This window comes from Molothrus aeneus, chromosome 1 (assembly GCF_037042795.1).
Source record: "Molothrus aeneus isolate 106 chromosome 1, BPBGC_Maene_1.0, whole genome shotgun sequence".
Lineage (NCBI taxonomy): Eukaryota > Metazoa > Chordata > Aves > Passeriformes > Icteridae > Molothrus > Molothrus aeneus.
The window spans coordinates 128,671,839-128,698,387 of record NC_089646.1 but is presented as its reverse complement, the minus strand read 5'-3'; the positions used below and the strand labels follow the sequence as shown (position 1 = coordinate 128,698,387).

General features: G+C 38.2%; 1 protein-coding gene across 1 annotated transcript; it reads left to right on the top strand.

Annotated features, from left to right (window-relative positions):
* The first annotated feature begins 11 nt into the window (after window positions 1–11).
* DCAF13 (DDB1 and CUL4 associated factor 13) lies at window positions 12–25,958 on the top strand. Its single transcript, XM_066547601.1, has 11 exons — window positions 12–120; window positions 1,144–1,343; window positions 3,443–3,550; window positions 5,288–5,377; window positions 6,271–6,426; window positions 7,141–7,218; window positions 11,128–11,210; window positions 13,128–13,292; window positions 16,391–16,526; window positions 24,470–24,633; window positions 25,416–25,958. Exons 1-11 carry the CDS (start codon window positions 51–53, stop codon window positions 25,501–25,503), a joined length of 1,338 nt encoding a protein of 445 aa, XP_066403698.1. The 5' UTR covers window positions 12–50; the 3' UTR covers window positions 25,504–25,958.
* Window positions 25,959–26,549: the final 591 nt, after the last annotated feature.

Genomic DNA, 26,549 nt, shown 5'->3' with positions numbered 1-26,549 from the left:
GCCCGCGCGGCGCATCCGGTCACGTGGGCGCACGGTGCCGGCGCGGCGCGATGCGGGTGAAGGTGCTGAGCCGCAACCCCGATGACTACGTGAGGGAGACCAAGCTGGACCTGCAGCGCGGTGAGTCCGGCTCCGGCTCCGGCTCCGGCACCGGCACCGGCACCGGCACCGGCCCTCGGCCCACGGCCCGGCCCGGCCCGGCCGGAAGAGATGAGGCCGGCGGCGCGGGAAGGCGTTCGAGCGCCCGTCGTCCGCGCTCCGCTCCGGTCCCCTCCCCTCCGCCGCTGACCGCTAGCAGCGAGAGTCGGAGAGCTCGGGCAGGGGCTTTGGGCTTCCCTCCTTGCGGGCACCGGGAGCTCTCCCCCCGGGTGCCGCTCCCAGGCGGGGATTCGCGTGCGGGGCCTCTTGGGGGCTGAACTTGCCTTGCCGTGGCCCGGGCGGCGGCTGCCGGGAGCTCCCATCGGGGTGGCAGAGCCTGGAGCTTCCAGAGCCTGGTCTGGAAGCGGCGTCAGAGCAGGAGTGGGGGCTGGGGGTTTAATCACTGATTTGGTACCCCGAGATTGCGCTTAGTATTTCCTAGATTACCCTTTTCAGTTTTTTGCGCTTAATGCTGTTCTATTCCTGGTATATGGAGTTCTGCTTCTTGCACAATCATTATTTAAACTGCCAAAAATTGTGTTGATTTTACTCACAGAATAATAGAGTTTTGTCGGTTGGAAGGGAGCTCTAAAGGTTATCCAGTCCAACCCCCCACACCCTGCCCTGTGATGAGCAGGGACATGTTCAGCTAGATCAGGCTGCTCAGAACATTGTTGGGGCATGTGCCATCTCATTGTAAAACACTTCTTACTTGTCTAAATTTCCCCTCTAATCTAGTCTAAATTTACCCTCTTTAAGTTTAAAACTGTTACTCATTGTCATATCATAATAGACCATCTAAAAAGTCTGTCCCCATCTTTCTCACAGCCCCTTTTAAATACTGAAAGGCCACAGTGGGGTCTGCTCTGAGCTGTCTCTTCTCCAGGCTGAACAACCCCAGCTCTTTCAGCCTTTCCTCATGGGAGAGGTAGTTCATCCCTCTGCTTATCTCTCCTCTGGACCTGCTCCAGCGTGGGTTTCTAATGTGTGTTCTTTCTGTTGCAGTTCCAAGGAACTATGACCCTGCATTGCATCCATTTGAGGTTGCACGAGAGTATGTAAGAGCTCTGAATGCCACAAAGCTAGAACGTGTGTTTGCAAAACCCTTTCTTAGTTCACTTGATGGCCACAGAGATGGAGTTAATTGCATGGCCAAACATCCAAAAAGTTTGTCTACTGTGCTGTCTGGAGCCTGTGATGGGGAGGTAAGCTTGCAAACCACAACAAACACACGTCTTTTTTCTCTTTTGTGTTTTGTTGGGTTGTTTGGTTGGTTTGGTCACACCTTACTTTTCTGCCTCTGTTCAGCATGTTACCTCCAACCTCATGCAGTTTTGCTGCTCTATAACTCTGTCACTGTACCTGGGAGACAAACCTGGGAGACAGACTGTAGTGAAAGGTTCATGGGCCAAGATAAGGACAGGGAGGGACCACCCACCTATTACCACCAAGGACAAAACAGACTGAACACGGGGTTAATAATTGAATTTAATATTAACAAACTCAGAACAAAATAATGAGAAGTAAAAACAGACCTTAAAATTACCTTCCCCCCAGCCCTCCCTCCTTCCCCAGGCTCTCCCTTCTCCCTGTCAGCACAAGGAAACGGGGGGAGGGGGTTACAGTCAGTTCATTAGAAGTTGTTCCTGCCTCTACTCAAGGAGAGGAGATGCTCTGCTGCTCCACCATGGTCCCTCCCATGGGAGACAGTTCTCCATGTCCTTCTGCAGTGTGAGTCCTTTCCACAGACTGCAGCTTTTCATGAGTTGCTGCTGTTGGTGGCTGTTCCACATTGTGTAGTCCTTCAAGAGGAGGCTGCTCCGGGGTGGGTCCCCACAGGGTCACAAGTCCTGGGAAACCTGCTCCAGTGTAGGCTCCTCTCTCCATGGGTTCTGAGGTCCCTGCCAGGAGACTGCTCCAGCAAGGGCTTGCCATGGATCACAGCCTGCTTTGGGTGCATCTGGTCTCGGTCTTCTCCACAGTTGCAGGTGGATCTCTGCACTCCCATTAACCTCCTCCATGGGCACCAGGGGCCCTGCTGCCTCACCATGGTCTTCACAAGAGGCTCAGAAGAACCTCATTCTTCCTCCTCCTTCTTCCTTCACCTTGGTGTCTGCAGTTATTCCTCTCATGTATTCTTGCCCCTCTCTTCTCTGAGTGCAGTTACTTTTATTCCTTTTTAAATGTGTTATCACAGAGTTGTTACCACCATTTCTTATTAGCTTGGCCTTGGCCAGGGGTGGGTCTGTGTGGGAGCTGGCTGGCAATGGCTCTGTTGGACGTGGAGGAAGATTCCAGCAGCTTCTCACAGAAGCCACCCCTGTAGACTCCCACTACCAAAACCTGGCCGCGCAAACCCAATACACATTGGGATGGCTTTCCCTAGAGAAGTTAAACTGCCAGATTAGCTAGGGTGAAGGGGCATACAGCCAAAAATTTTTTGGAATAGCAGGCTTTCATATTGCCTAAAAAAGGCTAACCCTATGTATATATATATTTTATTGTTTTACATAACTATTATAAATAGCAATCAAGGACTAGTGGAACTAGTGGCTGAAAAAACTACCTGTCTTTTCTGAATTACCTGTCTTTTCTCACCCTTACATTGCTCATTTGATAGTACTTGAATACTTTAAAGATAATCAAGGGCAGGTTAAAGGTCTTCTAGGCAGTTGGCTGCTTTCTGCTTTTTATAGAAAGTGCTCATGTCATGGAGTAGTATAAGGGAGGTTAACCTTTTCAGAGAAAGTGGAACAAATTTCTATGAAAGTTCTTACCCAAATTTCTTATTCACTGATAGAGCAAGTGAAGTACAGGGTACTGTAAATACTTAAAAATATAAAAAGTGAACTCCATTTCTTTGTTGTTGGTTTTTAAATTAGCCCAAAAGCTTTTAAACAGAAAGCTCTGTGAGAGGTGGACATCTATAGACAATGTAGTACAGCAACTGGACAGAAAAAATTCTGTTGATTCCAAATTTCTTTGTGTTTTTGTCTTTAAAAGGGTATTTTTTTGCTAATTTTATAACTGCTGCTTTTTTTTAGCAAGAATTCTAGTTCAAAAACATGGGAGTGCAAAATGCAGAAAGTATACAGCTTAGGTCGTGGGGGAGTGTAGGAACAAAAGAGCCTCACTTCTAAAATTATTTTTCAAGAAAGAAATAATTATTTTTTAACATGATAAAATCTGACTGGTGTCCAAGCCAACTCTGCCATTTCATTACAACATGTGTGGTCTCTTGTACTTGAATACTCAACTGCAGCTGTGGAAAGCTTACAGAATATTTGCTTTTTGTTTTTATCAGGTTAAGATTTGGAACTTGACCAAACGACAGTGTATCCGCACGATACAAGCCCATGAAGGCTTTGTTCGAGGCATGTGTGCCCGTTTCTGTGGCACATCATTCTTCACTGTGAGTATTATGTGGCTCCTTAGCAGTGCAGCAGCACAGAGTACCTGCTCACCATCTGTTTTCCACTGAGAAGCTTGCTCTCTGCCACAGAACATGTAAATATTGTATGAATACACTTATTAAATGTGTCGGTGAACCCGACAGTTCTATTTAGGATAAAGTTTTTTCTGATGCTGGGATATGGATATCGTTCAAGAGCATGGAAGAGATAAATATGAGCAAAGAGCTAACAGATGGTCTTGTAATTAAAACTCCAGTAAACTAGTTTTTGTTAAAGTAGTAAAGTAGTAGTAGTTCATTGCAAGACTTAAAAAAGTTAAAAAGTAACCATTTGCATACACATATTCCATGTAAAAAAGTAACCATTTGCATATACTATGATTAAAAGTAATCTGATTAAGTTAAGACCATTCCAGGTGAATAAAGCTTTATTGATTCATAAAAAACCACAACAGATTCAGTTGCATGTAAACTGCTTGGAAATAGTATGTCTTCCTGTTGGCATTAAAACAGTTCTGAGATATCACAACAAGAACTGTTTTTGAAAACAGGAAGTGTCCTGAGGTTGTGCTTTGTTTAAACTGGTCATAAAAGAGCCATTTTCACTACAGTATATTTATTTTTTCTAAGGTATAGACTAGGTCACAGGGACAGTAGTTAGGATATAGGGAAAGTCACAGTAAAAAACCCTAAGTGACTCCAAGTTAGTTACTCCCCTTTTGAAATGTCTGCCTGAAAATTGAGAGAGGGAGAGAAATAGTAATAGTGCAGTCAGGGAGGAGAGGATAAACTTGTAAAGCTAATATTTTTTTAGGCCTTTTTTTTCATGATCCAGGTCACTGCACAGCCCTGCAAAAGCTTGTGCTGGCATTAGTGCAAGAGGTAGAACAAAATTTGGAGCAGGCAACCAGAGCAACTGAGGTGGAAAGTGCCTTTTAACTGATTACAGGCTCACCAAAGTCACTTCCAGAAGATAATTTGCAGTTTAAAAACCACAAAATTTAGCCTTACAAAATAGCCATCATTCCAGCTCACCTTTTTCCTATTCAGCTATCTATACTGGAAATTGGAAAAGCCTTGTGAATCAAGATGGACAATGGAATTGGTGAAGGAGAGGTGGTGGTGGGAAACAAGCAACAAACTGGGAATCCATCGCTGGCTCTCAGAAGCCGACAGATCCCCAGACAATCTCTGAGCAGCCCCCACCTCCTCTTTCTGCTCCCAGTACTGCAGCTTTTATTGCAGAGCATTGTTCTGGGGTATGGAATACTCCTTTGGCCAGTTCAGGACATCTGTCATGCCCGTGTCCCCTCCCAGTCTGCTGCCCACCCCAAGCCTGTTACTGGTGGGTGAGGCAGGGATGATGGAGACAGAGTGGGAGCAGGGGGAAATGCACAGCCAAGGCTTGGGGGCTGTATCAGGGCTGTTTCAGCCCAAATATTTTTTTCAGCCCTGATGTTTTTTTCATCAAAAACACAGTGCCAGGTAGGCTGCTGTGAAGAATGTTCACTGCAGCCGGACCATGTACATGTTTTAATGACATGTTATGACCAGGAGAGCTAATCTGTAGCTTGGAGATATAAAATGGAACAAAAAATAAACAGGAGGAAGCATGTGTGTATATTACAGAATATTTTTTTTTGAAAGGATGCCTGTATTTAATTGCAAAGCTCATCTAGCAAAATAAAAGGGAATATATTTACATAAAACAGTACATAAATTCTCCAATATTTCCAGGTTGGTGATGACAAAACCATAAAGCAGTGGAAAATGGAGAGCCCAGAATACGGAGAAGAAGAAGAACCTGTTCATACAATTCTTGGAAAGGTAGTAAAATAGGAGTTTTGATTTTCCCACACCTCTTCTTTTGAATTAAGTTTGAATAATTTCTTATCTAGTTTTTGAAGGAGAGAGAAATAATTTGATATCACTTATTATCATAATGGGTTGTAATTTGCTGGCATCAAGTTTTATTGTGGCATTTTTAAAGTATCTTCATGTTTTTATTGCACTTACTTTACATGTAACCAGAAAGGACTCCTCGAATGCCACCAGAGACTGCTTAGCTCTGTCTGTACTAATTATCCCTTTCCTGCAAACTGGTCACATTTCTCTGTAGTCTCTTCAGATGTGTATTGTCAGTGCTTAGTCTGCATTAAATAAGTTACTTTTCATACCAATCTCACAACCATTCAATACAAAATACTAACTTTACATCTTCCTTATTGACAAAAGCAGTCTAAAAATAGATATTTTGGCACTTTGAATTTATGATAAGCTTGTGTTAAGAAAAATGTTAAATGCTTTTTTCAAATTGATGGTTTGAAACTCTTTAGTTATTGTAATGTCTGTGAAATCCGTTCAAGTCCCTACTGAAAATACAGTTGCGCTCTTAAATTTTTCATTTGCTTTAAAATGAGCCAGGATTTTGTAAATATGCCTTTAGTGCCAACTCCATTGTAAATTACCAAAAAATGCATACATGCACCTTAAATGGAAAAGAAAGCTTGCCTACTGGCAGGGGTACATCTGATAAGGTTTAGTTTCTAGTAGCAATGGTGACTTAATTTTCAGTAATATAAATGAGAAAAACCATGTGAGACTCCACATGTAAAGATTTGTTGATTTTTTTTTTTCCTAACAGAACATAATTGAATATTTATGCATACAATTGGGTTTTAAAATTTTTGCTTTTTTTTTTTTGTTATTTTCCCTTAAAGACAGTGTATACAGGAATTGATCACCACTGGAAGGAGCCTGTTTTTGCTACCTGTGGCCATCAAGTGGACATTTGGGATGAACAAAGGACAAGCCCCAAGTGTTCTCTGACTTGGGGTTTTGATAGCATAAGCAGTGTAAAATTTAATCCCATTGAGGTAATGATTATGTAATTTATTGGAAATTAGTATTTTTCTTGAAGAATATGAAATGTAAACTCTGTTTACACCATCTTGATTTTTTTTCTTCCAAATTTAGATTTTATGTTTTAATGGAATATGTAAGGAGATGCATATATAGATTTTGATGGTTATATTATTTTGGAATGTAGTACCATACAATTTTATCTTCCTATCTTTTGTCTCTGCTAGTGTGGGAGAGGAGAAACAAAAGCAGAGCAATCTCCATTCTGCCCACAACAACAACATACCTAGTCCCTCAGTCATGCAGTGTAGCAGTTAAGTGGCTGAGGAGCTGCCAGTTCATCTGTTCCAGTATTCTACTCCCTGTGACTGAGACTTCTCACTCTTCCCACAGCAAAACAATTGCATTTGATCTTTTACAGCACTTCTGTTATACCCCTTGACTGGGCTGTGCTCATAGAAAAAGTGTTTATGAGGAATTGTCTGTTAGTTTTAAAGTAGAGGGCGCTGCATGGATTCTGGATCTTACAGGGAAAGCTATTTAAAATCTTTGTGCTGGGTAATTAGCTGTACAGAAAAATTGATGAAGGTATTTCCTTGACTGAAAAAGAAACTCATGACCAGCTTTGTGAAACAGCTTAGGTATTTGATGTAAGCTATTAACCACACTCTAGAAGTATTCAGAAGACCATACACACTGGTTTTGGGGTTTTTGGGTTTTTTTTTCAGACTTACCTTTTGGGAAGCTGTGCTTCTGACAGAAATATTGTGCTGTATGATATCAGAAAATCAACTCCATTAAAGAAGGTAATATTTTTCTTTTTAAGATTAATTACTGGTGCTAATAATCATACTGAATATGTTAATAGCATGTAACTGTTGGTGACAGTAGAGAATGGGAAACTCTGAAATCTGAGTTAACTGAGTTTTCATTGTCTGAGTCTTCTGAGTTTGAATTAACGTTGGGATTTAAACAATGCAGAGTTAGAAGGGCCTTCTTCTGCATCCAGACAGGCTGTCATGCTCACTCTGTTGTAATTCTTGATCAAGTGCCTGACCTGACAGCAATTTCACAATAAGAACTTTATGTTCCGGTATTGCATTCTGTCTATGTATGTGTGGTTTTTTTTTTTAATTTTTTTTTCTCTTCCTTACCAGAAGGAAACAAGCTAACTTCACCACTGGAGAGCCTTGCTCTGTATTTGAAAAGGTGTTTTTCTTTCAAAGGGAGAAAAAAAAACCCTTTTCAAAGAGAAACCCTTCCCTATATACCCACCATAAACATTCAGAAATCCTTTGCAGTGTAATCAAAATAATATTTATATGTGGAACATACTGATGACCTAAAGATTCCTATTTAACAGAATATTTGTATTTATTCAGATAAGAGGCTGGTAATTCATACCCACCTATCAAACCTCAATCAAGTTCAGTAGTTCTAAGCCCCAGATCTATTTTAACTATGTTCTTCTTGAAATACAATATTCTGGCTTGCGAGTATGCACTCAGTGTTACATACTGCCTGCGGTGTCATTGAGCTGATACACACTACAACATTAAAATGGTACTTAGTGATAAAAAGGAATGTTGTTTCCTTTACTTATGAAGGCATAACAGTGTTTCTTTCTCTCCCTGTGCCCCAATAATTGTTAGTGAAGTTTCATTTGGGCCACTGAGGCAGTGCTTATAGAAACTTGTCAGTGATGCCAGCTAAAGACCTGAATGTTGAAATTAACCCAGCCAGTGCTGTAGAGCTGCAGCATCTGGTCAAAAGATGCAGTTGGATCCTTTGTGAACTACCTTTGAATCTAACAGAGTTTTACTTATGTATATATGCTAAATATATGACTGTACATACGTGTGGATATAGAATTACTGTAGACTGTGTGCACATGTTTGTGTATGTGTATCTCATGTAAGCAGCATGCTGAGATGCATTTCCTGCCGTAGGAATAAAACACTGGTTAGGACTTCCTTGCTTCCATGGGCACAGTACTGGGTTTTCTCCTGAGATAGGGATAATTCTCCTGTGGAGAGGAGGTGAAATGTCCGTTTCTGCATTGAGAGCTAAGAACTTTGGAACTCCTAAGGGATTGGTTTTGCTTATTAATGTTACCATACTTATGTATGGGCATGGGTTTCTGGCACTGCTGCATTCCTGGAATTTGATCAGCAGAGCAGTTGGAACTCGGTGGCAGTCCCTTCATGAATGGAAATAGGAGTACATCACACATGCATTCCTATTCACACAATTCTCACACTGTTGCCCGTTTGTCCTGAGTGTGGATTTCAAAGCCTTTAGTTTTAAAAAGGGAGGGATGAGATAGTGAGATGCTACCTAGGTTCAAAAGAAGAACTAGTCTAAAAAAAGCTGGGAGAGATGAATGAAAGCAATTCTGTTCAGAGACAAGAGGAAAATGTTTTGATAGGAATTGGTACACTTTAAAAGTCATTCTTGTGCAACCTGTGGGATCAGGAAAGCTTAGGGTGTTGTAAAGATAGACTTTAGCATTTTAACAGCTGACAGGAGCTGTGTTTTCTCTTGCTTGTTACATTCTTAGGTGTTCATCTCAACCAAAAACCTTGCTGATAGTAAGGGAAGACAGGTTAATTATTTGGGTAATGTTTCTGTACTAAAATAATGTCAGCATTTCCAGACTGACATTCTTTGTAAGCAACTGTTCACAGTTAAAATAATTAAACCCAGAGAACCAAGTCTTCAGGTACTTCACAATTTTGACTTGTCTTAATGGGGACTTAAACTTACCCATTTTCTAAGAAGATGTACAATAGATTAAAAATAGCAGTTAAAAATGGCTCTGGCATGGGTTTAGATAGTTCTGAAATGCCATTATTAATGTATTTACAGCAACTTAAATCACTTCCAGCCCAGGTTGCCTTATATAGTTGTTACTAAACCTAATGCTAGAACTGTAGATACAATCTCATTTCTTAGGTACTATTTAAAAAAAAAAAGCCACTGCTGAAATCAACTGAAGGCTTGTAAATTTTGGTGTAAAAATAGAGATTCGGAGCATGACAGGACTTGACTCCGTTTGAAAGAGCTGGATTTTTAGCAATATTGAAGTTATTTTATAAAATGACTTAAAGTACTTAGAGATATGGTGGGCTAACATTGATTGTGTGCTCATTTTGCAGTGGCTGGTAAACTTGAACCAGGAAGGAATAAAGAATGGTCCTTGATTATTAACTTCCCAGTTTTGTGCAAGTTTTATAACTAGAACAATACTGAAATCTGAGCAAATTCTAGTTGTCGCATTAGAGTAAACAGAGGACACCTCAGTGTCTGCTTTTTAAACTAGAGATCACTTTAGACATCTGATGGTTACATTCCCTTCTGGTTGCGTGCAGTTCCTGAAAATAAGCAGTGTTCTGCAGCACAGACTTTATAATGAACAGGATGGTGTCACCTAGGGAATGAGGATTTAGGGAGAATGAGAATTACAGGAATAGACACACATTCATTGCAATCTTTTGGAGGGATGTTCAGTAAAATCATCACTTAACTTGGTTTGAGACTGTGTTCATTACCGTAAGGGTTATAATTGTACAACTATAGTCTGAAATAGGTGTGTAAATTTATGGTGTTCAGTGTAGTAAGCCAAGAATAAAAATGAGATTTGAATACCATACCGTTAAACAAATTTCAGGATTTTTAAGTAGGATTATAGCTGGCCTGGAGCATTGTAGAAAATCCTGTTTATAGAGTTGTTCAGTTTGTTAATCAGTTGCTCTGTAATTACACATCCACTTTGTGTCAGGCATACTGTATAGGTCTTATTTTCAAGTAAATGGTTGGAAGTTCCCCTCAGACTCGGCAGAAGCCAAAGCTGCAGTGTCTGATGTGTCAGATGACTTTGTCCCTGCCTTGCCTTGTCCCACAGGGGCCCAGCTGTCCTCCAAGGTGGGGACATCCAACATACAGCTTGCTAGTGCCTCTTGTCTAGTCTGCAGTTAGAAAGCAGAAGGGTTTTATTAATCTGTTATCAGCTGCCTTCCTCCCACTTCAGGGCCAGCTGGCCTCTTTGTTGGCCATATGCTTACAAGCAGCAAGCAAATCTTACAAATGTGTGAGGAATGATTCACTGCTGGTACAGTGAGAGTGCTGAGTACCTGACAACACAGTAACTTGTGTGTGCATTGCTTGGCACTTCCACAAGAAATGGCAGCTGGCCAGGAGAATTGGTGAACTGCAATTTTAGACATAAAATAATGAAGGAGTAATAACTGGGAGAACATAAACATGTTACAATTGCTTTGCAAATGTTGGTTCACAGCTTCAATTAATGACTATGTCCCTTGAAATAACCATTTAATTAGGTGTGTCTATAGATTACTTAACTAAAGGTTCCTGTAAATAGGACAGAGAAGTGAAGTTTTTTGGAAGTTCCAGATTTACTTGTTGACTACTAACAGGTTGCCATGTTAAATGACCACTTAGAAGAATTTGATTCTAAGGTGATTTACAGAGGAAGATTTAATTGTTGTGTAGCCTAAAGCAGAAGTATGTAATGAGGGACAGGAGGTTCTTGGGTTTCACTTCTAACACTGCTGAGGAAACATTCTGTCATGTACTATTCCTCTGCCATAATTATCTGTCTACTAAGTCCTTGTCTTCGGGAATGTAGGAAGTTTTGAACTGCAGTGAGTATTTTACTGCCTTTAACAAGGTAGCAATGTGTAAATATATTTCAGGTTATCTTGAACATGAGGACAAATACACTGTGTTGGAACCCTATGGAAGCTTTCATTTTTACTGCAGCCAATGAAGATTACAAGTAAGTGTAACCTTGATTTTTGATAATCCTGGACAGATTATATTATTCATCTGTATCTTGGTTATTTATGATTGTGCTAAAATAAATTTTTAAAAGACTACTCAAACTCTAAATTTGGATTGCTTTACAATCTAGAGAATTACAGGAATACTGATTTTAAGAAATATGAATTGATGGTAGACTGCCACTCTCTGTGTGTCTCAGTACCTGGGGGGTAAAAAGCAGTGTAACTTAGAATAAATGCAGCTGAATGCAAGTATAACTTGAGATAGGCCCTGGAAAATAAGTACTATTGGTCCAGTCTGAGGCAATATAAGTGTTTATTTTCTTGCCAGCTCTTGTGAAGCTTGATACATTGTACTGATCAGTTATTTTCATGAGAACATTTCTTAAAAAAAATAATCTTTTGTGAGACAGTTCTGGAGACTGCAGTACTTATCCTTTCAATGTCTCGGAGCAGTTTTTTACTTTTCAACAATACTATTCATATGAACAGCTAATCTGATATTGAAAAAGCTGTCTCTTCAAAACTAGGCCATTGCAAATATGCTCCGTATCCTTTTTTCCAGGAAGTCAGTGATCTAACAATAGATCACTGTTTTCTTCTAGAACATAGGAATTTTGTCACTTATCTTAAGGCTGTTTTTCTAAGGAAATGGAATCTGGCTCAGACCTTGAAAGTGGTGTTATATTCAATGTGCTGTTTTTCTTGTATTTATGTTATGGTAAAACTATTAGACTACCTAATCTGTTTGTGTATAAGTTTGAGGTTTTTGTTTATGAATTTGGTTTTTGGCTGGTTTGGGTTTTTTCAATTTTTTTTTCTTCCTCTTGCTAAACTAAAAATTATAGCTGTTTTTGTTAGGGACAACTGTTCTCTTGTAGCCTGAAGCATTTAGTATGCAAAGGCAAATGCACACATCAACAATGCATATGCAAGTATTTGCTGGTTATATGGAGTAGCAATTTTGAATAAGATGCTGCATACTTGGGGAATTTAGAAGGAAAAAGCAATAATCACCATTATAGTATTCAGTAAGATATATTTAATTTCAGTTATGCATTCATCTGCAGAAAGAAAGGTGAGAAATCTGTTGAATTAAACTTTTTTAACATAATAGTCCTACTAAATGGTATATCTTAATCAGGTTCCAATAAATGCATTGTCTGTAAAGCACATACACTTATTTGATGATCTGCATATTCGATTAGGCCTGGCTTCTTTATTCAGAGGGAGTAGAGGTAGGCTTTATCTGAGCTTTCAAGTCCTTGAGAGCAAACCAGCTGTGGTCCAGCAGCTAGGTGTTTACTTTTAACATAAAACACCTGCCTTCCATGTTTTTCCATGGATAGTGTGCTCTGCTGAACTAGCATCTCCATGGGTAAGGACCAAGCTTTCCCTGCACTACTAGACTTGCTACACCAAGCTTTCCTTGCACTTGTCTACCTAAGATAATTAGGCAGTAAGAAAGGATGCCAACCAAATGGAACTTTACAGTAGACTCTGAATTACTAGGAGTTCACAGCAGGAGAATATTAGGAAACCTTTCAGAACTGATGGGCTTTCTGTAATGATTGAGAGGTGCTTTTACAAGTTCAGGGTGCATACTTACATGGGAAGATGGAGTAAAGGAGGCCAGTGTGATGCCTGCAATCTGACCCATGGACAGATGATGAAGTGGAGCCTATCTGTCCTTTGATAGGGAGAAAGAAACCTGATCCAATAACTAGATCCTTTGATTAACAAGCTTCTTTCAAACCCTAAACAAAGCCATTTTCTTTCTTTTCACATATTATGAGCTGTTTTAAGGAGTTCCCTCTGCAGTATGGCTCTATCCTTAAGTGTGGTTTATGTAAAATGTACTCTTTACTTAGGACTTGTTCTGATACTAAGCTAGTGATGTATTTATTTTAAAGCTTATATACTTTTGATATGCGCTTTCTTGAATCACCTGTGATGGTGCACATGGATCATGTGTCTGCTGTCCTTGATGTGGATTATTCACCCACTGGGAAAGAATTTGTGTCTGCCAGCTTTGATAAGTCCATCCGCATTTTTCCTGTAGACAAAGGTCACAGCAGGTGAGTAGTTTTACACCTTTCTCTCTCTTCATTCCAGTGACTTCCTTCCAAATCCTCAAAATTACTAATTCATTCATTAACATCTTCACTGGGGCATTTGCTTCCTGTGAGTGTTGAAATCTTATTCTGTCGGTAGCTTGAAACTGACAGGCTGTGTAGTTGACTTAGTTCTGGAGTATGGATCAAGAGTAGAACTATTTAACAAGTAGCACTTCTTCCACAATATGGAGGTGAAATTAGAGTGGATTACTGTGTTCGTGTCATTTGTATTTCACCATGGTGAATCCCATTTGATTTCCCTGTTGATGCATCTTTAGTGATTTTAGGTTGCTTTGTTCTGTTTTTGTCACCACTTGAGTTTGCCATATATTACAGCATTGTAGCATTTGGTTTCCTAGGGATTGTCTTCATCCTATGTGGATGATTGCTGAAGACATTATGTAAAATAGATTGCTGTATGAATTCCTGAGGATCAGTTTGGGACCGTTTTGTGATCTATTTCAGTGCATTTACTACCTTTTGTTCATATTTTGTTAACCTGGTTTTGATTTGTAATACAGTGCTTTGAATGCAATTCACATGGAGTTTGTTTTTCATGTAAGGTTTCATAAGTCAGTATATTAAATATTTTGCTTGAGTTCAGATTGAATCTACTGTGTCTCCATTATTTTTTTGTTTTCTTTCAGTTTCATGAAAACTGGGGCAAGTTATCTGATCTTTCTGGTATCATTTGATCTTCATAAACCTGCCTTCATTATTCTTTCTTGTCAGTTCTTCCTCCTTTTTCTTTATTCTTAATTTTATTTTAGTTCTGCTTGACTTCCTCTCTCCAGCCTTGTCCTCCCAGAAGGTTGTTACTGAGTCAAGTTCTAGGTGGTTTGAGGGTGAAAACGTTGAAATACTGATTTGGTGAAGGAGTATATTTTTATTATTGATTGATGAAATTGTGCATGCCGAGTAACTGTTTGTGCTCCTATGCTGCATTAAATAGTGAGAGGGGCTATTTACATTCCCTCTATATCTAATCTGCTGATAGTTTTCATGTTCTTTTTGTCTTGCAATAATACTTTAAATGTGATTAGATGGTGCAGTTTCTTTGTAGGTTTGGGAGTTTTTTCTGACTTGCATTATTAAACAATATGGTTAGCAGCTTCTTTGTATGAATTAAGAATGTTCACAGAAGTGGTGATATGTACAGTTAACACACATCACTGCAGAGAGGTTTTCAGACCCCATAGCACAACAGTAAAAGGCTTTATTTCACATTTTAGCAGATTGCTGCCAAGGCCTGTGGAAGGGGTTTTTCTTTGTCCACACTTTTCCCCCTTTTGTGTTGTAGCCATAAATCTAGTGAGGAGAAGCTTTACAAATGAAAATTTTGCCTCGTGTAAGCTGATTAGAGTGTTCTGGTACACTTAAATTTTTTTAGAAGCTGGGCATCTTTAGAATTGCACAGTTCATTTTAATCTCACAGAATGGAGAAAGTCTCTAAAGAGAAGATCTGATCCTGCTTGGAAAACTGAGAGGACAGTTAGGAATAACTGTAAATAAGGATCCTGGTGCTATTCTAGTTTTTACTTCTGATGTCCTCCCAATCTGAAAAACTCCTAACTGCAATTGCTTTCTATTTTATTTTTAAATGAAAATTCAAATAGTGAAATTGTTTAGCCCTAAGAAATAAGGTTTTTTATGAAGTTGATTAAATTTAGTAAATGCTTAGCAGACAGAACTGTATTTCTGTGCAAACTTCTAAATGACAGATCCAGGTTAGTTGGCCATGTTTTCTGTTTTTCCTGTCCCTGAAAAATGACATTTAATACCTTGTGATGACAGCCACAGGATAGGCAAAGGCTGCAAATTCAAAGTATGAAAAGGAAAATGACTTAGTTCCCCAAAGGTGGGTGAAGAAAAGCTTTGTTACTGAGTCATGTGGTAGAAGGAAAGTAAAACACAGAAGTTCTTGTGAAAGTGCAGATGTGCACACATGCCATTAAACAGTGAAAAGCCGATGTGAGTATTAATGTTTTCTGATGGTAGGTGTGCTTAGTCTTCCACATAGTTGTTCTTGTAGAGTATTGCTTGCTGGTGAATGAAAAGAGGTGATTAAGCTTATTGAAGCTTATTTATTCTGATATATTGATTACTTTTCTTGCAACCATTTCAGCTCAACCCCAGTCAAGTTTCTCCACATCACTTGAATAGCTGTTGCTTCTGTGTTTCTTTTACATTATTACTTGGGTTTTCCTTGCAAAAATAACTGAATGGAAGAAAGAGAATAAGCTGTAGTGCATGACTGATGCATCAAAGGAATGACTATTGGTAGACAATAAATAGACCTTGCTTCTTCCTTCTTTTCAGAATGCTAATAAGTAACTAGAATTCCCAAAAAAGTGTATTTAGTCCTTTATTTTTATAGCAGAAATAAAAGAATAAACTTGTTTGATACATCTAAAAATTAGACAAAAATTTAACAAAAGTTTAGACAAAAGTTTAACCTAAATATTGGTTTAAATGCAGCATTCAGAAACATTTTTCAACAGCACTTGTTGAGCAGGAGTCTAATCAGCAGAAATTAAAAAAGAAGTGGAGTCCATTTTTGGGTAAAGGAGGGAAATCACAATGAAGAGTAGCAAATCCATTGCCATATCATAAATGGACAGCTAGGAGGTGTTTTGTTGCTGTTTGGTGTTAGATTCTTTGGCACCTATTTTTCTGCATTCCCATTCTGTAATACTCTGAATGTAAAAGCATATTAATCAAAATTATTTCAGGAACAGTATGCGTTTCATACTGTATACCCTTAGCATGGTTTGCAAAAAGAGTTGTTATTATTTAACTCAGTACTATGATTTCTGTGAAAGCACTTATTTAAAAAGCATCTTATCCTAGGTAGTCCTTTATCAATCTATCACACTTTTTTTGAATCTCTATCTATAGAAAGGTAAGATCAGCAGTGTTTAAAAAGGTCAGATTTTTTTTAAAAACAACAGCAAGAAAATGCAAAAATATTTTGCCTTGAACAGAATGCTCTGTGCTATTTGAAAGGTAATGGTGAGAAAAGTGATGATAGATAATTTAAAAATGTGTCTCTGCTCTAGGGAGGTTTATCATACCAAACGAATGCAGCACGTCATCACTGTAAAATGGACTTCAGATAACAAATACATTCTGTGTGGCTCAGATGAGATGAATATTCGCCTGTGGAAAGCTAATGCCTCTGAAAAACTGGGAGTGGTAAGAGTTGCATTTTGCTTTTTGTTATCACAAGATGCTTGGGGGTTTTTGTTATTATTACAACCAGTTAGCCGTTTCAACTTTTAAAACTTGTTTATGAAGGGAAGCGATAAAATAATATTATGACATTTGTGTTTAATTTGTAGATTGACATGTGCAGTACAGCTCATTGCATTTACTGCAGCTTATAATAAGAAAATGAGATGCCTCATTATTGCTATACAAGATGACTTCTTTTGGTCTTGTTTAATGTTAACAATAATTATCAGTTCTATCTAAACTAGAATTGAATTTTTTACATGTGTGCTAATGGTTAGAATTCATCCTTTACCACTGGGAAAAAGGTAATAAATTCTGTTTAGCCATACTTAAGTAATTCTGTTGAAGTTTAGAGTCACTACTTTTAAAGATTTTGACTGGAATGTGATTAGTTCGTATTCATTCATGCAGTTTGTTAAAAAAAAAGTATATTAAAAAAAATGCAATGATAAGCATATGTATTGTAAAGTAGGCTTTGCACTGATGTGTAGTTTGACACCGAGATTCTTGTTAAGCTTTGTAACTCTCAGATACGAAGTGGGAAAACTAGGGTGCTATCTGAAGTCTGTTTAATTCAGTGTAAGTCTGTTTGGTCGGGGTGTTCCTAGTGTGAACGATCACCAGCCTCATTAGGGAAGACTTCTCTGTTATACTTGTTCAAATGTTTGTGTACAGACAAAGCCCAAATGTTCCCTTTCAGTTACCAATTGCATAGATTCATCTGCACAGTTGAGTCAAAGTATTGAGTGACTTTGGAGAATAATTTGGCACTTTGCGTGCTGGGAGTAATCCCTTTATGTAGCTTTATATTGTTATGGTATTTTGGAGGTGCTTAGATTGCCTTTTCTTAGCCCATCAGCAGAGCTGTCAGATAATGTCTGGGGGAGTTTCTGCTTGGTCTTGTGAAAGGTTGTGGGGAGATGAAAGGGAAGCTGTGATTCAGGGAACAATGTGGTACAGCTGAGATGCTGGATCTCTTGCATACTGATGTCTAGGACTGCTTGTAATTACCTGAAGCTCTGTCAACTTGAATTATCTGTAGGAGGGAAGTGAAACAGAGCTGGGAGAGGTGGCAGGTGGAGGGAGTGGAGGAGTACTTTGGGCTACACTGGACACAGGATAATTCATGGACTGCTGTGCTCTCTGAAGCACTGGATGTGGAGTAGCACAGTTAAAATAACATGTATATCTTTAGCCATGGCCCACCATAGGTATTGGGAAGTCCTGTTAGTATTCCCAGTTTTGCTACAGAGCAGTAGATAAAAAAACCGCACAGCTTTGTGGTCTCTGCAGTAATTCTGATTACAAATGACTGTTTATGTTGAATTTTTTTATTTTAATTTTTTAATGGATACTTTTTTCTTTTTTTTTTCCCCCCCCCCCTGCTCTTCTGCATTGATTATTGGTATTTTCCCATTGGTGCTTTGGTCAAAGACAATTATCAATTCCATAGTTGCTTATTTTGAGACTTTACTTTTGGATTTAATGTTCATGTTGAATTTGTTTAGATAGTGCAGTGTTGGGTAGAAATATTGTCTGTGTTCCTTCTGTTATATCCGTATGCCCGTGGCAACACCCTTTTCACCTAATTTTATTATATTAACTGACGCTTTCTCCATTTGCTCACTATATTTTTAGCAAGAGATCATGATGTTTCTCTAAGACGCTGTTCTGTAACAGAATTGTCTGGTATTTTTGATGTTCATCTTTACTCTGAGCCCTTCGTGTGAAGGACAAGTGGGTAAAAAAATGTCACAAATATCATTTTCGTGTAGAAGCGTTCCTGATATTTTCAGATGTGAACAAAAAGTTCACTGCACTGACTACTACTAGATGGCATTGGCTGCTTTTGTTATGAAAGAGTAAGGATAGTTGACTCTGGGAAGTAATAGGCAAGCACAGCTACTCCTACATTGCAGAAATGTTGCGTACCAAAAGGACAACTTAGCTGTTGTTTAAGTGTTCAGAACACAGACTGGTAAATGACATTCTGCTCTTTTCTGTAGTATTTGCTCAGTGAAAACTGGCCATGGATGGGCCTAAAAAAAGACAGTACTTAGTTGTGACTACTGGCTATTGGATATGGTCTGCACGTTAATACTCTTGTGTTCCTTCACCTTACAGGAGTCCTACAAAAAACAGCCTTTGCTGTTTTCCCTTGTGAGTACAGTGTTGTTGCTTGATGTGGCCCTTGGGGGCTGCACCCACAATATGGTTCTGCTCTTGTGGGATCATTTCAGTGAAGTTTTTGTGACATCTGTAAGGGTGTGTGTTTCTGTCACAGCACTTGGGCTGTCGGCTCCCAAGAGAACCAAATCAATAGCTATCTATGACACAGGTCAAGGGATATGTGGTTTATTATTTGATTTTTTTTCTCTGTTTTTTAAATTATTCTTGGGGGGATTTTTTTTCCTTTTTTTTGTTTTTTTGGGTGTTTTTTTTTGTTGTTGTTGGTTTTTTGTTTTTTTTTTGTTTTGTTTTGTTTTGGTTGGTTGGGGTTTTTTTTACTGTCAGAAGTGAAAATCCTCCCATAATTTATCATCCTATCTTAGAGAAAACACCTCGCAACATCAAAAAGTCATCTTAAGAGGCAAAACTATTTAGAAATACAGGAAGAACTTAAAAGGGGCATAGAAAAATTGCTCTCACTTCACAGAACAGAGAAGAATTTGTGAAGAATTACATTATAATGAGAAAAGAACATTTCACACCTCTGTATCTTATGTGGTAATGTGTTCAAGCATGGTGTTGTTGAAGCCATGAATTTAGCAAGACACAGAATTTGAAGCTGTCTGAAGTGGCTATAGTTGATTAAAATTTTTTTAGAAGCACTATGAAGTTTTATTTTTCAGATGTTTAGAGAGCAATTGTAGCTAATAGGACTCAGGAGTCCTCATGGCTTATCAGGCTCTTGGATATATCTTGGGAATGTTGCTTGGATTCAGTGCGAATCCCTGTTTGATCCAGCCTGGTAGTTCCTGTGATTCTTAAGAATGCAACTGTTAATGGCTATTTAGCAGGTTCCACTGATGTTTTTTTAGTATCTGCTTCTTTTTTAGAGTGTTGGTGTTCTTATCTTCACAGACATATGCTTGCTTATTTTATAAGTGTCCAGTCATTCCACAGTCTGTGGCTATTTTTTGCATGTTTTGAATATTCAAAGCTGAACATTCAGTAATTCTGTCAGAAGTGTCAAAATATGTCTTAAATGCTTAGTTGCTTGGTCTGCTATTTTTCTTTGCTGAGAAGATTTTTTTGAATGACTCATCCAAAGGTCACTGTATTTCTGATATAATGCTAAAATCTTGCAATACATTGTATTTTAAGATGGATATTTTTTGTGCCAGGAGTGGGTAAAAATCAACATCCTGACTGAGAAAGAAAAATAGTAATCAAACTTTGGTTTTTTTCCTTTGGTGAGTACTTAGTTGTTTTTTCACATTGCTGAGTTCAAAGGAAGTTATAGTGAATATGTAATACTCATGTTGTGGCTGGTGAACATTTATCCAGTTGGAAAGTTGTACTTTCTGAGCTGTACCCAAGCAGTCATCAGTTCTGACATGCATGTTTCTTTTGGGTTTTAATGTATTTGGCACTGCACTCATTATTCAAAATCAGTGAAACATGAAAGAAAGAAGAAAAGTTTCTGGAGGAGCCAGAGGCATCTTGTGTCTCTGCTCCACTGAGAATTAAGTCTGCACAGATTTTACGTAGGGGTAACAAAACCCAAATATCTGTGTTGGAGCTACTGCAGAGGTTGCTTCAAAATAATTTTCTACATTTAGCTTTTAATAAATTTTCATCAATTGATTAGTATGTATTATTAAATAGGATGTAACAGGTGTTATTTTTAAAGCAGTGAGCATCTATCTCAGCATCTATCTTCTATGCCCAGAAGCAAAAGACTCAGTTAAGACTTGGGAAACTCTAGACTGTTCAAATACATAATATATGGCTTGTTAAGTATGTTTGATGCTTTTTTAACCTGTGCTGTTGAAGAAGTTTGGGATTTATGAAAAGGAAAATGATTTTGACTTTTGAGGAGGAAAATTGAGCCTGGTCTGAGTGGAAAGGCTGAAAAAGCAGCAGTAATATAGTGGATTTCAGTTAATAGTGTACAATTAATGTAATTGACAGAAAGAAAGGGATAGACTGGGTTCTCCAAATTGTACTGAAAGTAATGAACCATCAGTTAAACTTGTAGAATCTGTATTGCTCTTCAGTCTGCCACATTAAAAAAGAAACTATACCTGCACTTCTTAGAGTGTGAATTCTTAGTAACTTCTGTGAGTAACAGCTGCAAAATTTTGTCTCTGTTACTTTTATGAATTAGTACAGAGCAGTGGGTTAGGATGCTTAGAATTTTAGTGAAACTATTGATGAATGAGTGAACAGTAGTGGAGCATAGGTTTACTGCTTTCTTAAAAAATGCAGAAATAGCAGATTTTGAGTATGGGCTAGTAGAGAGAGGAGAAAGTGCTGTTGGAAGTCTTGGTTTTGATCTAGCAAAGTGCATTAGCCGGAGCACTCCAAACTGTCTTAAGCAATTGTTTATCCTTTCAGTCTGTTTCTAGTATGTGGTTCCATTTTCTGAGATAATGCTGATAACAAGCAGTACCAGACACTATGGGTCATGGCATTCTTTTCATAGTGATTTTCAGTTTGTGATTCAGTGCACCTGCAACTTCAGCCCTGTAGCTATGATTTTATGCTCTTAACATCTACATTGCCCTACATTACCTTTCTGGTTTTTTGCTTTTGTCATCCATTTAGATGTAAAGAGATCAAAATTTTTGGTCCAGGAAAGAATGAATAATGAACTTCATGGCTATAAATTTAGAAGGTGTTTTCCGCAGAGCAATTGAAAAATAAATAAAGACAAGCTATGGTGTAGAAAATTGCTGGGATATATCTGGATTCTAAAAATATATTGCATCTGTGCTCTTGCCTGCCCTATCCTAGAAGGGCAACCTGAAGAGGACAGATAAACATTCATTTCATATTCTCATGCTGAATTACAGAAGTCTTAATAGTGTGGAGTTTTAAATACAGCCCTCTTGAAGAGAAGAATTTTTTAAGGGTGGTTTTAGCTTCTAATCAGGGCTCTGCAAAAATGCTTACTTTTCTTCTGCTTAGATGGAAAAATAAGCAGTCTATGTCATCAGGAGGGAGGAGAAGAGGCATGGGCAGTTTACTCGAAGAGGCATTTTCCTATTGCTGACAACTTGGTTGCATTTAAGAGTTCTTTCTCCCTTTTTTCACCCTAAGTATTTGCTGTGAAGTCCTCCTGTGTAAGGGACACAAATCAGATGTGTTTCTGCCACATAATCTTCATTTTTCTCGTGTAGGAAAGAAATTGCACATTCATTATTTGAACAGTCATATCACCTTTAACTATGTCTTCCCCTCATGATGTCACATAAATCCTAATTTATTACATATATTAAATTGGAGAGTGTTCTAGTCCCTATAAATGAAATCTCTAATCCTGCTGTGCATCTTCTCCAGCCCAAAACAGAATGGGAAGTAACACAGTTCTCTTGAGCTGTTCACACTGAACTTCATAAAGTGACTTACAAGAGAAAGCTGGAATTCAGTGCATTATTGCAATGTGCTTTCTTGGCTATCTGCTACCTCTCATGAAGGAAACTTGTCATTACTGCAACATTTTCTTTTCCCATTGTGTGGATGAGGGTGCACTTGGCACAGCCGGGTGTATTGGCCGCTGGCATCTGGTAGTTGGGTGGAAAGTCACCAGCTGTGTCCCTTTCTCTATACCACATTACCCATAAAAATGGAGTCAGGCTCCACCATCTCTTAATCTATATTATTTTTTAAAATAAGATGTCCTGGATGTATCTTTTAATTTACAGAATCACCTCTTGTCTGTAGAATCATCAAGGTTATACTAAATAGGCAGCAATTTGCTCTTCTAAAATTAAAGAAAAATCATTGCATTTAATTAAAATAAAGCTTTTTAATTTGGATTATGTTGGCAGTTTTCTGCAAAGTGGGAACACCTGGGATTTACTGAGAGTGAACCAGCTATTCACAGGCTGGCTCACAAGAAGGAATTTCAGTAAAAGGGGGAGGGTAACTTTAGTGGGCTAAGACTGTAAAATATACTCAATTTCAATTTCAGAGGCCACAATGAGTAAGTAAAGCAGAAGAATTTGGATTTTATGAACAAGAGGGTGTGGAGAAACAGGTTAAGAGCATCATGTATCTCTGATGTTTGAATAAGAATTTTTTGAGCCATGAGCAACTCTGTATCTGGTACCTGGTTTCCTTAATGTCCCAAATCAGAAGCTCCTTTGGGGTAATTTTTTAATACTTGTTTTCAGACCATTTATGGTATTCTGGACCAAAATCATCTGAGTGTGCTAATTATTTATTCGGAATTCATGAAAAATTCTACCAGAAGGCACACACAAAAGTGATCTCCAGAGTGGAGAATAAGTAGCCAATTGCTGATTTCAAGGGGGGGGGGAAATCATGTGTCTCATTATATTGTAAGTGAAATTTCCAATTGTGTGTGTAATAAAGTTGTTGGTTTTGTTACTGGTTTTTTGGGGTTTTTTTGTTTTTTTTTTTGTTTTTTTTTTTTTTTTTTTGTTTTTTTTTTTGGTTTTTTTTTGTTTTTTTTTTTTTTTTGTTTTTTTTTTTTTTTTTTTGTTTTTTGGTTTTTTTGGGTTTTTTTGGTTTTTTTTTTTGTTTTTTTTTGGTTAGAATCAGTTTGTCCTTTCTGGAAAGTGAGAAGTTAGTGACACCGAGTCATTTGCAAAGCTGAATAACTAGTAGTTGCATGAACTATTGTTTTACTTTTAATGTTTTAGGTGGAGATAGTACTGTGACATAAATGTGGGATGGCAAAAGACTGGTGCCATGGTTTAATGGAAGATATGAAGGGTTTTTAAGATGTCTGAAGTATTGGAGTTACAGAGTTTGGGCAGGAGGTTAGGAAAAAGCGGATGGGATTAAAATCATATTAAATTTATATTTACAGATTTTATATTTATATGAAAACTCACTAGACTGAAATGCAGCTGAAATTCCCAAAGATCCAAGTAAATCCAAAATACATAGAGGTTGCTCATGAAGCAATTCATGCTTTAAACAAAACCACAGGAAACACATTTTTTTCTTTTTGATAAATAGACATTAGAACCAGAGGGAAAAAGCCTAGTTGAAAAAAAAATCTTCTGTAGATTGACTGTCAAGAGAACATGTTTCTTACTTTGATGGTGGCTTGGACAGAATTTTAAACATGAATTGAAAATTAGTCTTTTATGGCAATACCAGCTCACCTGTATTTCATGTGGTTGTGATACCAAGACTTTTTTTAGCTGCTTGATGAAAGTTGGAGCTCTCTGTGTGCTATATAGTCAAGCTAATACTTGAAATCTGATCCGTGCTTTGTGCTTCCCAAGGGATCAGGGAAGCTGGGTAAGATTCAGGCCACCTGAAGAGCTTTCTGTAAAGCTGTTCATGAGGGCAGTTCCTCTACAGCATTTTTAATTACACTGCCTAGTGATTAAAATGCCTGAAAATCTCTGTTTTACAGGGAAAGTTGGTTGTCATCCGAGGTTAGGAAAGACTAATCAAAGAGTGTTTACTGTCAGCTATTTAGGTTCTCATTTGTCACTCTACAGCACATTAAAATCTGATTCTCTGGAATTAAATTTGGTTACTTCACTCAGCTTTAAAATGATAACGTTTTGTGTTTGAGCATTGGGATATTGTTGGAATTTTAGGTTTTTTAATACTTACCTTCCTGTATTCTGGAGGAATTTACTAGAAAGAAGCCATTTGAATGAAAAGTTAAAATTTTATTTTGTAAAGGAGATTAACAGTTAAATCCCTGTTCCTTTATAACGTGCTCGTCTGTGTTATTTTCCCTGCAGCTTGCACCCCGAGAGAAGGCAGCCATGAATTACAATCAGAAGCTGAAGGAGAAGTTCCAGTTCCACCCCCAGATCCGGCGCATAGCTCAGCACCGGCACCTGCCCAAGAGCATCTACTGCCAGATCAAGGAGCAGCGCATCATGAGGGAGGCTCGGCGCCGCAAGTGCGTGCTCCTCTTTGCCTGCACTTTCTCTTCCTCTAAATAAAACCCATCCCTGCTGTGGCCCGTGGGAGTGATAGAGCTCCTTTGAGCATCTCAATGAGGGATCATGAGCTACTGGATTGATTCTAAGGAAAACGCAGATGAGTGCCAGTGGCAGTGAGGGCTGGCTGCTTCCCAGAAGTACAGTGAAGACATGGCAACAGATGCCATGTTGGAAAGAGCCACAGTGCTGACTTAAGCATGACATGGTGCCCCATTGCAGTGGAAATAGGATGGACTGTTACAGGGTGTGTGGAGGGTTTTTTGGTTTTTGTTTGGCTTTTCGTGGGTTTCTGGTTTTGGTTTTTTTGATAATGCCAGATTCCAGGATGAGTGTTTTATACCACCTGGATCATTGCTATGTTGGAATTTCTAGGAGTAGAAGGTGGCGTACTTTGCTGTGGCTGTTGAATTAACAGTAAAGTGGCGGGTAATAGTCATATTTATTAGCTATAAACTCCAAAACTTGAGCAGCTGATTGTGTTGACATGAAAACCAAGCTGAGCTCCCAAAGAAAGGCTAATTTGAAACCTTTCTAAATTAGCCAACTTTAAAGTTATTTTCAAAAGGGATGGTCCTTTTTCCCAAGGTAGTATATGGCTTTTGGTTATTATAAACAGAGCAATTCTTAACTTTTTTGGCTTTCTTTCTAGGATGACCTCATCAGTAGCTTGAGGAGGAAGACAGGATTTCTTAAACATTTGTGCTGACTACTGAGTTTCATTTTTCTGTTTTGTTTCTAGGGAACTGAATCGTCGTAAGCACAGCAAGCCAGGATCCGTGCCCTTCGTGCCGGAGAGGAAGAAGCATATTGTGGCAGTAGTGAAATAATTGTTTTCACATGTACAAAATGCCACAATGAAAGAAAAATGTCACTATTAAAATAATACACTGTACAAAATTTGATGGACTTTGCTAAGACAGCATGTGGTTCCAGAAACCTGACTTTTCTTCCAAGTTTGTTCATCCTCTGACTTCTTAAATCATCTGTTTTGAGTAGTTATGAGAATTTTCCCTGTAATATTTTTTTGCCATTTGTCTGATGTTACTGGCCCAACACTGCATATTGCAGTGGAGTTTGACCCTTTTGATACAAGCAAATAACTTGGTGGAAAATATCTGTAATTCCAGTTCTATTCCTTGGTACTGTTACTACAAAAAAGGTTAATACTTGCCAAAGCAAAAAAACCTGCTCCATATAGAGTTACAAAAATTATTGTCCTTATGCTGTCCTTTTTAAAAATTTTTATTTAAACAAATTTAATAAAGTGACATTAAGCAATGGACTGGATTTTGATTATTTCAACTGATTATTCTTAATGTCTGCATTATACTTCTTACAGTACAATGTATTATTTTTCTTTTATCCAGAAAGAAATTCAACAGGATTTTCAGACATCTGTAAATATTTATAGTTTTGCTCTGTCTTTTTAACTATTGTTATCTAAGCTGACCAAACTTCAGACTGTTAAGTTGCTAATATTTATAATTACTTAGTTGAATAATTTTTTTCTCTTTAAAACTTGCAAAATCTGGATTTAAAAATTACATATATTTTATAAACCACAGAAACTCCTTTGGATGAGATTTATTATAAGCTTTCTATTTTACATTTATAGAAGAAAAATGGAAGTTTCACACTTTAAAAGGTATTTGTATTCAAAAGTTCCTTTACAGTTTGCCTGGGAAACACCCTGTTTCTCTTCCCATGCAATAAACAGCCTTTTATTGAAGTTGCCAAGGTGATGAGAAAACTCTGCTGGAATTAAACTAGGCTGTCTAGACTGAAGAGAGATATGAGATATGTAATAACTGTAATTGCTTAACATCATCTCTACAAAAAGCTCTTTTTAAGTCTTAACACTACAGTGTGTAAT